The 2,593-nt window shown below is 42.2% G+C and overlaps 1 protein-coding gene across 1 annotated transcript; it reads right to left on the bottom strand.

The window, feature by feature from the left end:
• PIG-T (phosphatidylinositol glycan anchor biosynthesis class T) lies at positions 1–2,387 on the bottom strand (the record flags this gene model as incomplete). The annotated part of the gene is given in 6 exon segments (XM_011303633.1): positions 1–129; positions 215–461; positions 539–691; positions 768–1,465; positions 1,596–1,773; positions 1,942–2,387. Coding segments are annotated over 6 exon segments (1,592 nt in total), but the record flags the coding sequence as incomplete, so codon positions are not given.
• Between the last annotated feature and the right edge of the window lie 206 nt (positions 2,388–2,593).

Raw genomic sequence — 2,593 nt, 5'->3', positions numbered from 1 at the left:
GCCAGTGCCACTGTCGTAGATGCTAGACAGATAACATTGTATGGCATGCTGAAGTCGGGGGTTGGCAAACTTATCAGGATTGTCTCTGTGCGAATTTGAACGAGGTAACCGGCCCTCGACGCGTTGAAACTAGAACCAAAAATCATCGAATAATCCCTAATAATAAATTAATTCCACAAAAATTTTTATTCAGAGTTAAAACTAAGATAATTACCTAGAAGTAATTGTACTCCCATCAATAGGTAATCCAGTGTAGTTCCTGGCTGTTGGGAGGACGGCAGTGATAACCGCAGGTCCCATATAAAATCCATGATTAGCATCCGGAGGATACTCCTGCCACTTCAGAAATAGATAATCCATTTCAATGGAAAACTTGGTAACAGAATGTGGGGGAAGACGTAGAACTAGTTCCAGATAATAAGGCTGGACTCTCTCCCTCCCAGGGGAATACCTGAGAGCCACTGAAAAGAAGTTATTTATCTTAAATCCCAAAACCCGTTGAATTAATAATTTCGAGAGGCAGAATTTAGTAACTCACGAGGTTTGACGGTCTCTCCATTTCGTTCAATCCTCATGGAGTGTAAGTACATAGACAAATACCAGGGAATATTCTCCAGCAACACAACGTTGATAGTCTGCCAGTGGTTGTTGTATAATTTCGTTATCAAGGTCGCTTTTTCTTGGCCATACGCTAAAACATGAGGAATTCATATAATAATTCTTGTTTAAATTTATCGGGGTGGCTTCCCCGATGAATTAATAATTACCAACGATATATCGATTAGCAGAGAGTATCGAGGGGAACTCGACGCCTCCAGTCCTCTGTTTTGAGTGAACAGCAGCGACATTGAAAGCCCCACGACTGGTGAATGCCCTATTATCATAAACAGCTACTTCAGCTTTCTGTCCCCCTCGGAGACTCAAAATAGTTGCACTGGGATTCGGTGTCAATCTGTACGTGTGGATGCTGTTGTTCGTGCTGGTGTCAACGTAAATATTGCTGAGGGTGGCCAAAGGGCATACCCCCATGAGGCCCATGCCAAATAGTTTTCTGAGGGACCAGTCCTGATTTCCCTCGATCATTGTGTCATAAACCAGAGAAATGGACTGTCTCAATTCCAAGGATGACAGGGTACAACCGGCATTCGCACAGACTGACCGAAAGTGAATACCGATGGAGTGGTAATTCGTGTTGTGGATGTACGCAGAGTTTAGGAGAGTTGCCAGACCTTTTTTTGAGTCGCAGGGTAGGAGCTTCTTGAAGGGGGTGAGGTTTTCCGTGCAGACGATCTCCCTCGGGAGGGATGCATATCTGAGGTGACTGGAGTTGGGGAATTTTTCTACAACACCCATTGGACGAAAGCTGAACTCTGGGGACATACTGTTGGAGGCGTCCACGAAGTTCAGGGAGGCACAAAGCAGTCCTGACAGCGCATTCATCAGGGCTTTCCATTCCTTATCCACACTAGATGCATAAATAATTATTAGCTGCTCCAGTCAATGTTCAATATTTTTTATCAACTTCTCGATTCGTTTATCTAAACAACAGATTAAATATGAGTAAATAAATGCCTCTATATCGTATTAATTCTTACTCCTGGACTTCTGACTGGAACCAAGCGTAGATGTCAGCCCCAGGTCCTGCATCCACCACAGGATAGCCCCATTTCCTGTACCTCCAGAGCCCATCAGTCAGGCTGATGTGCAGCTCTTGTACATGATGCCTGTCAATTAACACACTCAGTCCTCTTGGGAAGAGATGGGAATGCTGCACTACAAAAATTAAAAAAAACTTAAATTAAAACAACAAGTCAAGTAACTTGTATAAACGAAGAACGAGTGGTTAAAGACAACTGCAGACTTCAATTGTTGAAGTGTGAGAATAATAAAAAGTAATAAAATGAAAATGAAATAAAAACAAATAAATGAGAGAAAACCTACATTGTTTGGAATCTCTCTGAACCCTCCAAAGAGTAGTGAACTGAAAATACGCGTAAACATGTCCTGATGCCAGAGGTTTCAGGAGCAACTCCTCATCAAAGGAGTCATTATAAATTGCCCTGGATGTTCCCAAATTGATCAGGACGATCACAAATAAAACCACTGCCTTAATTTCCATGATTTTCATCCAGTAAAATTCACTAGAATCTCATTCATATCGTATTTAGCACCCAATTTTTTAATTAGACACACCCGGCAGTTCTCGCCCTATTTTTGATTTCTTTTGATTACTTTTTTTGCATTTCACTAATCTTCAGTTCTCTGAGGTTCGGACAACTCCGGGATATGATATTGTCCCATCGAAGAGATGGGGCTTCGATCGTTTTTCAAAAGATTATTCAATTAAGGCCCGGGTGGAGGGATTTTTGCCCGACATGTCCCTAGGGAATTCCCTAGAAAAAACGCGTTTTACGGGTAACTAAATGCCAGCCCCTGTAGGCCCTCAAAAAATATAATGATAGGGTCAATCGACAGATCATTATTTTTGCCGGACCGGTAATTAGGTCTCAGGGGTGGGAAATTGAGGAATGAACGTGTAAATTACGTTCAAAGAGACCCCCTAGATTTCACCAAGATGAATTCTCCAATGATC

Source organism: Fopius arisanus, unplaced genomic scaffold, assembly GCF_000806365.1.
Source record: "Fopius arisanus strain USDA-PBARC FA_bdor unplaced genomic scaffold, ASM80636v1 scaffold00002, whole genome shotgun sequence".
Lineage (NCBI taxonomy): Eukaryota > Metazoa > Arthropoda > Insecta > Hymenoptera > Braconidae > Fopius > Fopius arisanus.
This window is presented reverse-complemented; position numbering and strand designations above follow the sequence as displayed.